The following is a 12,465-nucleotide window of genomic DNA, read 5'->3' as shown; positions in this document are numbered from 1 at the left end:
TCTGTGTCCCTCTCTCTACCTCTCCCCCACTTGTACTCTGTTTCTGTCTCTATCTCTCAAAGATAAATAAACATTAAAAAATTTTTAAAAAAGAAAAAAGAAAAAACACAGATGACAACAATTTAAATGATAACCTTGCTTCCGATGTGGGTTGTGATCTTGGGGGTTTCAAACCTGCACTAAGTCGGTGGGCCTGAACGCCTGGTGATTATTTATGCTTCAGGGAAATACTACCGGCCAGACCTGAACTTCCCTTGCAGTCTGCCCAAAAGGAGCAGTGGAATCAAAGACTTTGAAAATGATCCTCCACTATCATCGTGTGGAATTTTCCAGTCCCGCGTAGCAGGTATGTCTGGGGATCATTCTGGTAGAAATAGTAACATTAATCACAACAACGATGACCACTAATGCATACTGAGCCCTTGCCACATGCCCGCGGAGGTCCGTGTTAGCATTAACCCCATTCTGCTGAGGAAGCGGCTCAGGCACAGAGAGGTTAAGGAAGTTGCACAAGGCCACACAGCTAGTAAGAGCAGGTGCAGGGGTTTGACCCAGGATGGATAGTTGGGGGGCTCCGAAGGAATGAAAGATACAAGAGAGGGGAGGAAAAAGGAATGAACACTAAAAATTTTTTTTTTAAAGAACATATCCTCTCTGATTTTACTTCAGAATCTCTCAGTCTGGGCTTATGCTTTATGTCTGGGGTTCTGGTCCCACATGGTTGACTTTTTGGAGCCAAAAAAGCCAACGGGTTCATCTGGTCTTCATTTTATGAATGAAAAGACCCGAATCAAGAAATGAGGGAGGTGTGTGGGCTTGCACACTGCTGGTTACCGGAAGGAGCTCAGGGTCTCTGAAGGGGTGTCCGTGCGGGCAGTTTTTGACCTCTGCACTCATTTCCGGGGACGCCCTGATGAGGTACCACAGGTGGAGTGGCTCCATCAGCAGAAATGTGTTTGTTCTCTTGCGGTTCTGGAAGCCAGGCGTCTGAGTTCCTCCCGAGGCCGTGAGGGCGGCTGCTCCAGGCCCCTCCCTGGGCTTATAGACGCCGCCTTCTCCCTGGGTCTTCACGTCGCCTCCGTTGCCTCCTCGCCTCCCCCTGTGCCCATCATGGCTGTGTCCAAACTCCCCCCTTTGAGAAGGACGCCGGTCAGATTGAACCGGAGCCCCCCGCCCCCTAGTGACCGCATCGTAACCTGACTGTCATTATAAAGACACCGTGCCCAAAGAAGGTCACACTCTGAGGAACGGAGCGTGAGGACCCCCACAGATGAATTTGGGGGGTACGATCCAGCCCGTGACAGCCTCCCCTACAGCCTCGCCAGCTTGGCACCGTGCATTTCCTAAAAAGGTCCCCTTCTTTCCCAGGGGCCAGGCCCTCTAATTTTGCGAGAGAAAATGTGAGCTCCGGGCTTGTCCCTCTCTGCTCAGGATCTCACAGCCTGAACTCCAACTGTCAGCAGGGCTGAGCTCCCATCCGGAGCCTCTTGGAAACAGTTGCAGTTTCCCCCAACAGTCTTTTGGAATTCGGTTCCCTGCGGTCGTAGGACTGAAGTCCTGGTTCCCTTGCTGGCCATCACCAAAGGGCTTTCTTTTCTCAGCTCCCACGCTCCTTGCCATGTGGCCCCCTCCATCTCCGAAGCCTGCAGTAGGGAATATCTTGCATGCGGAATCCGCATACCTTGGGCTCTCTGACTTTTTTTCTGTGACAGCCAGAGATAAATCTCTGCTTTTAACGGGCTCACCCGGATGGGTCAGGCTTACCCGCAATTATCTCGCTTCTGCCGTAGGACACAACACTCCCACATTCACAGCCTCCAGCCACACTCACGGGGACCTTACGGGTGGGTGCACCAGGGGCTGGAAATCTCGGGGCCATTTAAGATCCTGCCTGCCTCAGGTAGCGAGCCAGCCCTCAGAGTCCTCCCCATGGGAGGTTACAATTGTGAAGAGGGGTTTTTGCACCTGCTGTTTTCCAGGAGAAGCACTGCTGGACAGCGGCATCAGAATCACCTCCGTCTTCACCTCCCCAGCCCTCCGCTGTGTGCAGACAGCCAAACACATCCTGGAAGGTCGGTAAGAGCTGCAGTGAGCATCGCAGGTGGCCCTGACCTCATGGTTATTCTCCAAAGGGGGGAGGGAAGGGAAGGGGGGGAAGAATCGGATGAGTGGCAATGAATGGCCACAGAAGTCGCAAGACGGTTTTGGACCAGTCCTCCGAGAGCTGTTAGCAGACACTGAGCCCATCAACATTTCTGGAATGCCAGGATTCTAATCGAGTGCAGGAGCCTGTCATCACACTGTCCACCTGCATCTGCTTGTATCTAACATATGTTTAAAGAGAGAGAGAGAGAGAGAGAGAGAGAGCAGAGGAGGGGCAGAGAGAAAGGGAGAGAGAGAGGATCCCAAGCAGGCTCTGCATTGTCACTGCAGAGCCCCACATGGGGTTTGATCCCACGAACCGTGGGATCATGACCTGAGCCGAAGTTGGACGCTTAACTGACAGAGCCCCCAGGCGCCCCTGCCATGTGGTTTCAAAACAGCATCTGAGGCGGGGTTTCAAAAGCCCACAGAGCTGGGAACAGCTGTGGTCCCTTCTGAGGGCCAAGCTCATGACTCTTGCCAGGGCGAGGGGAGTGGCTGCTGGCAGCTGTCCAGCACCACTGAAGGCTGATGTCCCTCAGGAAGCCCCCAGACCGTCTTTAGCAGCTTCTGCCTGCAGGAAAAAGAAAGTTCCTGCCAGAGAAGTGCAGCTTGTCCTGGGGGCCTTGGTTCTTCGTCTGCCGCTGGAGCCCTGCCCTGCCCTCTTGGAGGGAGGGGGCGGGGGGGGGGGGCAGTGGACATGATGTAGTCAGCAGTGTGGGAGCACAGGCCAAAGCCCCACAGTGATGGGACAGAGGGCAGAAGACGTGGACACAGACACAGCAGGTGTGCTAATGTGGGGGAGGGGGCTTGCCTCCACTTTCTTAGAGACAGTGGGGGTCAGGCCACCAGCTGGAAGTGAGAAAGGGAAGGACCTCTGGAGGTTTGGGGTGCACGGAAGGCACGACATGTCTATCAGAGAGATAGAGGGTGGTCACTGAGTACTGACTTTACATGGAGACCCAGCCACCACAGGGCCTGGGGCTTTCCTGCAGGGGCAGATGTGGAGGACCAGGTAGAGAGCTGGAGCTAATGACGGGTGGGCTCGACAAGTGAAGTACAAAGTTCTCAGAAATGTTCTCCGGTGATGATAACGTCAATGTCTCTAATACGATGTCTCGTGGACTTTTGGTCTATATGCAGAACGTCTTTTTTAATTATCGCGATGCTGTTTAAAGTCCAAGTGTATAAATTCTGGGTCGTTCAGGAAAATGAGGGCGCTCAACCTTCTTCACAGGTCCTGGAACAGGACAGACCTGTTTCCAGACTGACATCTGAGAGGCTTACATGCTACCCTTAGTTTCACTGTCATGTCAGTGACTGTCCAGATGGGCCATTTCCCAAAATGTGACCCACAGAACAAAGTGGCTGCAAGATGGCTCCACAGAAGGAGTGGCCAAGACCCTTTGGGAACCTCTCCAACAGTTCGCACTGGACACGGGCCCTCCACAGGCTGGAGGGAACTCAGGAGCCTGGTTAGACCATGTAACTCCCTTTCGTCAATGTGCTTTGGCAAAGGAACTTGTTCCGTGGACCTGGAATACTTCTGGGGAGCTGGTTTATTTCCAGCATTGGAGCTTAATGACATTTTCTCCATTTCAAATAAAAGCATTCAGGCCCTCTTTCCCCCACTCAAAGAGATGGCCTTATGCTATAGGTGTTCTCTTGGTCGAGGTATGAAATTCTCGGGAAGGGTAGCTGGGAGAAGTCTGGGTGTTCCAAGAGACAGCTCCTTCACCCTTCACCTTCTCCTCAATCTGGGTGTCTGTCAAGATGGCGCCTCAGCGGTGACTAGTGTGCTCCTCGATTGGCCGAGTCTTTTCCATGGATCGCTGGGTTGGTCGACATGGTGTGCTCTCACTCTTGATCAATGATGAGGCCCAGTGCTAGTCTGGCTGTAGAGATATATGGGACCATCAGGGTGACCCACTGATAGTGGCATCTCGCAGGCCGGGCAGACTCTGTCCCCTTCCTTATGGACAGGCGTCACCGCTCCTCAGATGCCTTTCAACCATCTGGCGGGTTCTGTCTTAGAAATAGCATAGCAGGGGCACCTGGGTGTGTCCGTTGGCCAACCGTCCAACTCTCGATTTCAGCTCAGGTCATGATCTCATGGTTTATAAGTTCGAGTCCCAAGTCATGCTCTGCGCTGACAGCTCGGAGCCTGCTTGGGATTCTCTCTCTCCCGCTCTCTGCCTCCCTCTCTCTCTCCCTTTCAAAATAAATAAATAAACTTTAAAAAAAAGAAATAGCACAGCTGTAAGTAATCACAGAACAATATTTGCCAAGGGAAAAAAAAACCCACATTTTTTTAAAAAAAGTATTGTTTAAGAGACTCACATAAAACCAATCTGGACACTGAGGATTACAAACGCTTGTATTCCGTTGGATCCAGAGCTCAAACTGGAGAAAACAATTAAGATAAGAGTGGAACCCGGCATCTTTGAATGGACAAAATGGGAGTCCGGCAAAACCACCCCAACCCTCATGACCCTGGACGAGCTGCAGGAGGCGGGTTTCAACGTCAGCATGGATTACAGGTGGGTCATTCCCTCCCTTTCTGCCGGGGTGGGGCACCTTCGTAGCTCCTGCCCAAGAAGAAAGATTCACGACAGCATTAAAGACTATATTTGGGGGACCACTGCACTGGGGGTGCGACCAGGCACCAGGACTGGACAAGGCTTTGAACATCATGGGGACAAGTGAGGGATTTTAGTGAAGGAGCAGGGCAGAGGTGGGACGCTACTGAGGGATGGGGCAGTAGCCTTGCCGAGGCAGGCCAGAGTGAGCGTGCACAGGCATCACCTGTGGGTGACAGGGGAGGCGGGGTTTGCTCAGGATTCGAGGAGGAGCAGACACCAAGGGTAGGGCTTCCGGCTCCCTGTGATAGCAGGAGCCTCGCTAAAACCGACCCCACGCGGTTGGACACGGAAGCCCACGGTCGGCCTCGTGAGACGCGGGCTCCGGGAGCCCGGCCAGGGTGTGGTCCAGGAGACACGGTTTGTCCTTCTCCGCCACGGCCCACTCTTTGCCGTCACAAACCCTCCTGGGGTTCAGTGATCGAACTAGAGATCGAACGTCGGCCCCCGGCCTGCTTGGGGCCCACACTGGACTGCCACGTGGACCTAGAGCCCCGCCCTCCCGGAAGGGCTCCTCCTTCTCCCGCTGACCACACGGCCAGCAGGCCGGCGTGGCAGCCACCCCCGTCTCCTCCTCCAGGCCTGCGTTTCCCCTCGCCTCCCTCATGCCGGCCGAGAGCTACGACGAGTATGTGAACAGGTGTGCGGTGAGCGTCGGATGGATCACCAGCATCCGCCCACGGGACGGTAAGGGCCTCCCGCGTCCCCCAGCCCCCCCGGCCCTGGGGATGGGCAGCCCCCCGGGGAGGTGGGGTCTTACCCCTGGGGTGGAAACTGGCCAATTTTTAGGGTTTAGGAAAGCCCCAACCTCGTCCGCCCCCTCCCCAACCAACAGTGTCACACGAAGGCCTCTGCAGTCACCGGGCGCGTGGCTGCCACCACCCGGGGGGGGGTGGTCCCGATTCTGTCACCGAGAGCCGATGGGATCCAGGATGGCAGGGTCAACACAAACCGCTCGTGTCCGCTCCCTAGGAAACAAGAGACTAAGAATGGAACGCGAACCAGATGTCAGGTCACATTGGAACAAAACATCTGTAGGTGTAGACGGTTGAGACCGTTAGAGAAACCTGAATACGGAATTCGAGTGTGGAGTCTGAATGTGGACATGCCTGAGAAACCGTGTGAATTCTGTTAGGTGTGGCGGCGGCAGGCTGGGCGTGGCAGGGTGGGAAGTGGTCACGTGAAGGGGCAGACTGAGGTGTAGTCTGTGGAATGTGGGACGGCGGGGGTAGCGGGGGAGGGGCGGTGTACTCACGGATGGTGCGCGATGTGCCAATGTCACGCCATGGCGGCTCCGGGATGCGTTAGACCCACCTGTGGGCCTACTGGGGGATATTTGAAAACATCCGTGGTAAAAGTTGACACGTGAGCCTTTAGAATTTTAAGTTAGCGCGCTGAACATCAGCGACGTGTCAGAGACCAAATAAAACGGCGTGGGGAAAATCCACGCGAAGAAGGCACGCGCTCTGCCCTCCAAGACTTTGGAGATTGTTGGGGAAAGGCATGACATCCAGAATATTAGGAGTTTTGAATAACCCGAGGAAGAGTCTCCGAGGCAGTGAGAGACCACCAGACCCGCTTCCCCACCTGGTTATCCCTCGTCCCTCATCCCGCAGACTCAGGCAGAGATGTCTGCTGACGAGGGAAGACCGTCTCTGCTCTCAGGGAAGGGTTGAGCACCTGGCCTCCCCGGACAGTCCCAACGCGCCAGGGGGACACGCTCCCTCACATCCTGTAGGAGGAGACCCAAACCTGGCCGCGCCCAGCTCCCCCAAACACAGCCGGCCTCGAGGCTGCTTTACAAATGGCCCATTTTGACCGGTTGGCACCCCGGGGAATGTGCTTCCGGAAGCCACAGCTTAGTGGCATTTGGTTGATTCTCAGACTCCCGTTACGCACAGTTACTGCGACAGAGCGCCTCAGGACAGACGGTGACGTGAGAGCCTTTCGCCCGTCCTCAGGCCACCGCTGTCTAGCTGCTCCAGTTCGAGCCTCCGTCCTGAGCTGAATTTCAGTGTCCACGGGATGCCCTGCCCTTCCGAGGACACTCCCCCCATTACAGGGGTGAGGCCTTCCGGAACAGGGATGGGGATCTGCTCAATCAGCTCCAACCCCTCTGAACACTGTCTTGTGACGCCCACCGCAGGGAACACAGCCCATCCGTCCCCGTGTGGCTGAGGCTGTCAGGATGCAATGCTTGAGGGACGGGACAAGTCGGATTTGGAAGGTGAGCCGTGCCGGAGAGGGGACAGCACGAGGCAGGCGGGAGCGTGACAGGTGTGGCCAGCGGCAGAGGAGGAGTAAAAACTCCAGGCGGGCTGGAGGGTAAGAGCCGACCCCACCGGTCCCCGGGCAGACGTTATCTGTGAACTGGTCACCGTCCTGCACAGCCTGGTGTCACCTCCACGCACACCGCATGACTCTGCAGCCCAGAGGACTGAAGCCTACGTGCCCACGTCACCCGAGCACCGAGAGCACAGGCCCAGAGTCGAAGCCGTGCGTCCGCCTCCCAGGTGGCATCCTGGCTGCCACCGCACCGTGACTTCGGGGGCCAGAGATGTGAGAGCGGAATTAACAGGAAATAGTACATCAGGGCTTCGGTCACGCTGGAGAATTCAGTGTCAAGAAGCAGCAAGAATGAATCGTTCTGTGTCGGCCAGAACCTTCAAGGGAAGCTCTCCACCCGACTGCCTCTTCCAGGTGGATTCTGTGGGGCCGGCCACAGCACCTCGTGGACCCACCAGGACCCGCCAGCTCCCCCCAGCTGTGACTGGTCCCCGCGGCAGTCACGCCCGCCAGCAGAAGACTCGCTCCACCCGTGGACTCGGGGTGTCGTTATTGAAGCGAGAGGCATCAGCAGGCTCGTGGTGGCTGATGCCTCTCAAGCTGAAGGACCCAGCCTGGGAGGCAGCCACCACATCCCACAAGAGGTGGTCCCTCAGGTCACAGCGCAGTCCCACCCCCGAAGCTCCCGACAGGCGCGGCCGCCCCCAGAAGGTGCACGAGGACGTGATACAGCAGGGACCGTGCACACGCATGGGGGAGCCGCAACTTGGGGTTACCTGCCGCACCGCTTCCGACCCGGGATCTCTCAAGGCTTTGTGTACCCCGGGGGTGATTCCACCCGACGACTTTGGGGACTCTCGTTCTACTAGAAGGCGCTCTCTGTGCCTGCTCTGACTCCGAGGTGTCCCTTTCTGTACAGTAGGCGTCATCCTGATCGTGGGCCACGGCTCAGCGCTGGACTCCTGCACCCGCCCGCTCCTTGGGCTGCCTCCCCGCGACAGCGGAGACTTCGCCCAGCTCGTGAGAAAGGTATGTGCCCGCCCCTTCCTCCCCTTCGGGCCGTGAAGTCAAGCACCCCGAGCACACGGGGTCATCACGCTCCCCTCTCAGAATGAAAGCAGGCGTCCAGACAACCCGGGGCAGCAGGGACGCCCCCACCCCACCCACCCTGTGTGCTGAGAATGTGCGCACCTGCTCTTACACAAAGGGCGGTCCTGGGTGGGGGGCTGATGGGAGCGGTTTGTCCTCTTTATCATCATTATGGCAACTTTGGCCATTTGCTGCCCAGATAATATGAAAAATAAGAAACAGGCAGTCCCTGTAGTGGACCAGATGGTCCAGTGAGTAGTAAGCCATGTGGATACGAGGACAAAGGACAACTGCGGGGCTGGCTTGCTCTGGGGACCCAGGGGCAGGGGGTGGGGGGCTAGAGGACAGAAAGGAACCCCCACCCCTCGCCTTTGGAGTCAGCCCACCATGGAACACACAAGCACTTGCGGTGACGGCCAGCGTGTCCGGGGCCGGGCCGGGGCTCTGCAAACACTCACAAGAAAAGCTAACAGGTGACGGATGTGTGGAGAAGGGTAGTGAGTGGTCTGCACCGACCTGTTGACCGTCACCCAGTGAAATGACTCAAGGCAGGCAAACTGGGGGCTCAGACACACCCCCTGCTCCTGCACCGAAAATCTACTCAGGGCCAGACTTGCCCACTGTCCTTGGCCTTTTTATCAAACTAATTGGCCAGTGACCTTGAGGCCAGGAGTACAGTGGCATAAACGACACTTGGGATGGGTGATGGGCCCCTGAGCTGGTTCCTTTGTGCAAAATCGTCACAGGACCACGACCAGCCCCAGCTTGTTTGCAGAGGGGCAGCCCCGTGCCCTGCCCGGCCCACACGGGCTCTGTGCCTACGCAAAGTTCCCGGCTTTCGGAGCCCCGCCCTGCCTGCCAGAGAAAGCCGGGTCCTCCCTCACGGGGGGGCGAGTCAGAGAGCGATACCTGCGTGCACCCTCTCTCTTCCCATTCGCTTTCCTCTGGACCTGAGTGGAAGCCCCTCAGAGTGCCCCCGAGGTGGGCTTTCCCAACTGTGACCCAGATGTTCCCGAGCCCTTAGGGGTCCTGGGCCACCGACCACCACTCTCCGAGTACAGGGCTCGAGGCCACGCTGGGTGAGGATGCACTTTTCTGGGGTTTTCCTCGTCGGCCCCCGCGCACCTGCTCCCCGTCTGTTGCTCTATCCCCCGTCCACCTCCCCTGTGCTCCCGTGCTGCCCGCTCCTGCTCCCGCGCCCCTCCCCCCTCTCCTGGGGCTCCAGGTCACCCCCACGATGGCCACCGCACATGCCAGCTGCTGACCGTCGCACGTGGAGGCTGTTCCAAAGCCCTATTAGTCTTTGCAGCCCCATTCCCACCCACTGCCCCGACCCTTGGCCGGCCTTGAACTTCCAAATTCCTCTGACATTTTTATCCTGACACTTTGGTGCCCACCCCACCCCATCCCCAAATAAGCTGCACTGGCCTGCACACAGCAGAAATTTACCAAGGGGCTCTGTGGAGCCACGGGCCTTCAAATCGAGGGCAGACAGAAACAGATCGTTCATGACCTTCCCCTTGCCCACCCCATCACGCTGCCTCCCCGTGTACACGCACACGCACACACATACACTCACACGCATGCACACACAACCACACTGGTATACATGTGCACGCACATAGGTGTATACACACATGCGTGTACATATACATGCATGTGTGCACATGCATACACACACGTGTGCACTTGCACAGGCACACGTGCTTACACGTGCACGCACACATACATGCGTGCACACACGTGCACGTGCGCATGCACACACATGTGCGCATGCACACACATACATACATACACTCACACGCATACACACGCATGCACACTGGTGTACACGTGCACACACATACACAGGCACATGCACACAGGGGTACACATGTACATGTATGTGTGCACATGCACACATATACACATGTGTGCATGCGCACACATACACTCACAGACACAGATGCACACAGGTGTACACATACAGGTACGTGCACACAGGTACACACATACACATGTGCGTGCATATACGTGTATGCACATACATGTGCACGTGCACGCATGCGCACACGCATGCATGCATGCACACATGTGTACATGTGCACACATAGATGCATGCGTGCATACAGGTGCACGCATGCACACATACACACGCGCATGCACACAGGGGTACACATGTACACGTATGCGTGCACACACGCACACATATATACACATGCATGCGCACACATGTGCACATGCACACACATACACTCACAGACACACATGCACACAGGTGCACACACAGGTACACGCACACGTGTGTGTACATACACATGCATGCATGCGTACACATGTGCATACATATATGTGTGCACATACATGTGCACATGCACACACATGCACCCACACAGGTACACACATGCACATGCACATGCACACCGGGGTACACATGTACATGTATGCATGCACACACACGTATATACACATGCATACGCACATGTGCACATGCACACACATACACTCACAGACACAAATGCACACAGGTGTACACACAGGTACATGCACACGTGTGTACACGCACATATGCATGCACACACGTGTACACGTGTGCGTACATGTACGTGCATGCGCACACACATGCACAGTGTCTCTAAGTAGGAGAGAGTCATCCTGAGTCAGCGCCATCATCCACGTGGACCCCCACCGCATGTTGGAATTTCTGCAAATTTTGTCTCACCAAGAAATTTCCAGACATCAAAAGAGAGAAGAAAAACAGGAAAGCAAAACATGCAAACGACAACAACAACAACAAAGCCTTAAAAACAAAGATTTCCACAAACACATTCATTTTACAGATGAAGGGATTAAGGTCTAAAGTCTCACTTTGCGGTTTTTTCCTGGGCTCTGAAAACAATACGTATATCTTTTTGCGATGCCAACTTTGAGAATGTAAGTCACTCTTCAAGCTGTAGCCTGGGCACCGTTGAGCCTCGGGCTGGGTACTTCTCTGCCGCGGGGCGTCCTGGGCACCGTAGACAGCAGCAGCATCCTTGGCCTCTGCCCGTCAGATGCCAACAGCACCCCCAGTGCCACCGGCTTATTGCTGGTCCGCAGACATCGCCCTGGTCCGTGGGAGCGAGGGGCGCGGCCCCGCTGCGGACGGCTGTGTGAGGCGCCAGCATCATGTTTCAGGCAGCGGTGCCAGCGAGGGCCCATCGTGCCCTCCTCCCCGGCCCAGCAGGGCCTGTCTGTTGGGTCTAGAGCGACTATAAAATCGATCGACCTCCTACAAGATATTAACAAGTGATTGAAAACTCTGTCCTAGATTCCTTCTCTGGGTATGTGCTTCTGCGAAGAAAATAAAGAGGAAGGGAAATGGGAGTTGGTGAACCCTCCCGTGAAGACGCTGACCCACGGCTCGAACTCCGCGTTTAACTGGAGGAACTGGATCCCGGGCAGCTAAGAGACTCGCTCGTGCTCTGCGCGGCTCGTGCCGACGAGGCCCAGCTCTCGGCGGGGCTGGGCGATGCCGGCGTTTGAGGGGGTCCGACGCCCCCTCGGTGTGATTTGGAGACGCACAAGACGCACTTTCACGTCCCAGGATGTTCAGCCACCTGCCGCCACCCTCGTAGCCGCCGCAGGTGGACCTCTGTCCTGCGAGCTCAGACCCTGTAAGGTGTGGACGTGCCGCGTGGCCCGGAGGGAAGCGGGTCACCGTGACCCACCACAAAGGACAGAAGGACCTGCGCACTGTGGCTCGTGGGTTCCCCGTCATTCTCCCAGTTCTGTTTCAACCCCCTTTGGGCTATGTCTACACAGACCCAAAGGGGGCGTAATATGCAATAAAATCTCACCAGAAACCACCCACCAGCTGGAAATCAGGGCCCCGCAGCTCGCGATGCCCGCCCCCCGGGTACCCGTTCTATCGCCGCACAGTAAGTCACCACGGAGCGGCGGTCAGGGGCAACACGCATTTTCGAACACACACACGCAAATCACTTCCGTTCCGGCTCTGCAGGTCAGGATTCCTAAGACAGGTCAGCGGACTCCGTGGCCCCCAGAGGCTGTGGGGGGTCCGTCTCCTGGCCGTTCCCGGCTGCAGAGACCCCTGCCCTCTCCGCCTCCATCCGCACACGGAGCGTCTTCAGGTCTGTCCCTGCCCTCCGCTTGCACCGCCTCACACCCTCGCACCCCCAGCCCCCTGCGGGAAGGTCTCTTGCAGTTATAGAGGGTCCTCCCGACAGTCCGGGACGAGCTTCTGCCTCAAGACCTGCAGCTTAATCCCATCTGCATGGCCCCTTTTGCCCTGTGAGGGACACAGCCGCAGGTCTGGGATTGGGATGCG

At 56.6% G+C, this 12,465-nt stretch overlaps 1 protein-coding gene across 4 annotated transcripts in view; it reads left to right on the top strand.

Annotated features, from left to right (window-relative positions):
- UBASH3A (ubiquitin associated and SH3 domain containing A) overlaps nt 1-11,983 on the top strand; it is a 40,060-nt gene extending 28,077 nt beyond the window's left edge. The window contains exons 9-14 of one of the 4 annotated variants that reach the window (XM_060640522.3): nt 224-346; nt 1,980-2,072; nt 4,538-4,682; nt 5,362-5,468; nt 7,990-8,096; nt 11,446-11,983. In XM_060640522.3, coding sequence (XP_060496505.2) covers nt 224-346; nt 1,980-2,072; nt 4,538-4,682; nt 5,362-5,468; nt 7,990-8,096; nt 11,446-11,583 — 713 coding nt within the window. In that variant the 3' untranslated portion in view covers nt 11,584-11,983. The other 3 variants (XM_060640521.3, XM_060640523.3, XM_060640524.3) reach the window with 3 other exon arrangements.
- The last annotated feature ends 482 nt before the right edge of the window (nt 11,984-12,465 follow it).

Source organism: Panthera onca, chromosome C2, assembly GCF_046562875.1.
Source record: "Panthera onca isolate mPanOnc1 chromosome C2, mPanOnc1 haplotype 2, whole genome shotgun sequence".
Classification (NCBI taxonomy): domain Eukaryota; kingdom Metazoa; phylum Chordata; class Mammalia; order Carnivora; family Felidae; genus Panthera; species Panthera onca.
Note: the sequence above shows the minus strand (reverse complement) of the source record. Positions and strands in the feature narration are given on the sequence as shown.